Here is a 1,384-nt window from a genome sequence, read left to right as displayed (position 1 = left end):
CCTTCGAAATTCCTTCACCACCATCCAAATATCCTCACCCATGATGTTCCAACACCTTTGAAACAACTCCATCGTTACCCCATCTGGACTCGGAGCTTTATTAGGATGGAGCTCAAATGTTGCTTTTTTTACTTCATCTTTTGTTATTGAAGACAAAAGAGAAGCATTATCCTCCTCCAAAATCTGTTTATCAATGATATCCAAAAGATATTCAATAGATGCATCTCTATCCCCCATCGAAGAACCCAAGATTTTTTCAAAATATTTGATTGCTATATCTCTATCTCTTCAGCTTTGCCAACTAATTTGCCCGAGTCTTCCATCAATTGATTGATTCTGTTTTTATTCCTTTTTACTTTTAAGGAAGCATGAAAGAATTTGGAATTTGAATCCCCTGCATCTATCCATAGTTCTCTGGATTTGTCCCTCCAAAACATTTCTTCTCTTAGGAGAATTTCTGCCAATTCAGCTTTAAGGGATTTCTCAACATGGAATTCTTCATTCGTCATCCCCTTCTCGATTACCAAATTATTGATTCTATTTAGTTCCTCTTCCACCCTTATATTTTCAGCAAAAATATTCTTAAAGGATTCCCTATTCCATGTTTTGATTTGGTTCTTAAGATATTTCATTTTTTTGACAAAACAATAACTTGGAGTACCTTTAATGTCTGTACATTCTTTCCACCATTTCTCAATGGATATTTTAAAGTTAGAATCTCTCCACCACATACTCAAAAACTTGAAATTACCTTTCACCTTTGCTAATGGAATTGAGTAATTCAGCTGTACCGGAAAGTGATCCAAAAGAGTTATGGGCTAGATTGTTGTCTTCAAATTAAACTTACCTCTTATCCAAAATGGTCCAACGAAAATTCTGCTAAAATTTGCCCTCCTGTTGGTCCATGTAAATTTTCCAGATTTAGGTACTACATCATAGAGGTTATTGTCTGCTACAAAGTCTCTGAAATCTTCCATCACTCGGGCATTCATTCTTAAACCTCCCAATTTTTCTTCGTTATTGAGTAAAGCATTGAAATCTCCCGCCACTATTGCTTTCTCCAAATCAGTCATGCTAATCTACTCTAAGATCTCTAACCATACCTTTTTCTTATCTTCTGTCCTAGTCGGCCCATATACATTGAATAGGGAAAATTCCAAATCTTCCTGCAAGATTCTTACTTTACAGTGCATCCAATTTTCTTGTTTGTTGATCAAATCTACTACTACTTTATCTAAGTTCCAAAGAATCGCCAGTCCACCCATGGAGCCTACTGCCTCCTGGAACACACCATCCCACATCCTATTAAAAGATTTAAAAAAGGAAGCTTTTTCTTCATTAAGCTTGGTCTCTTGCATCAATATGGTATCTCCTGAAAGTCTTT

The 1,384-nt window shown here is 36.0% G+C and overlaps 1 protein-coding gene across 1 annotated transcript; it reads right to left on the bottom strand.

Annotated features, from left to right (window-relative positions):
* Nucleotides 1-272: 272 nt before the first annotated feature.
* On the bottom strand, nucleotides 273-1,073 carry LOC131856864 (uncharacterized). The gene is made up of 3 exons (XM_059208813.1): nucleotides 848-1,073; nucleotides 752-785; nucleotides 273-558 (listed from the first exon to the last, which is right to left on the bottom strand). Exons 1-3 carry the CDS (start codon nucleotides 1,071-1,073, stop codon nucleotides 273-275), a joined length of 546 nt encoding a protein of 181 aa, XP_059064796.1.
* Between the last annotated feature and the right edge of the window lie 311 nt (nucleotides 1,074-1,384).

This window comes from Cryptomeria japonica, chromosome 7 (genome assembly GCF_030272615.1).
Source record: "Cryptomeria japonica chromosome 7, Sugi_1.0, whole genome shotgun sequence".
Classification (NCBI taxonomy): domain Eukaryota; kingdom Viridiplantae; phylum Streptophyta; class Pinopsida; order Cupressales; family Cupressaceae; genus Cryptomeria; species Cryptomeria japonica.
The sequence above is the reverse complement of the archived record's forward strand: the minus strand, read 5'-3'. Positions and strand labels throughout refer to the sequence as shown.

What these genes read in the sequence shown, in the direction of transcription:
- LOC131856864 (XM_059208813.1), bottom strand. Translation starts at nt 1,073, where the DNA reads ATGACTGATTTGGAGAAAGCAATAGTGGCGGGAGATTTCAATGCTTTA. An exon ending in TGGACCATTTTGGATAAGAG is followed by an intron (nt 786 to 847) that starts GTAAGTTTAATT and finishes TTTCCGGTACAG; the next exon opens with CTGAATTACTCAATTCCATT. An exon ending in TCCATTAGCAAAGGTGAAAG is followed by an intron (nt 559 to 751) that starts GTAATTTCAAGT and finishes TGAAAATATAAG; the next exon opens with GGTGGAAGAGGAACTAAATA.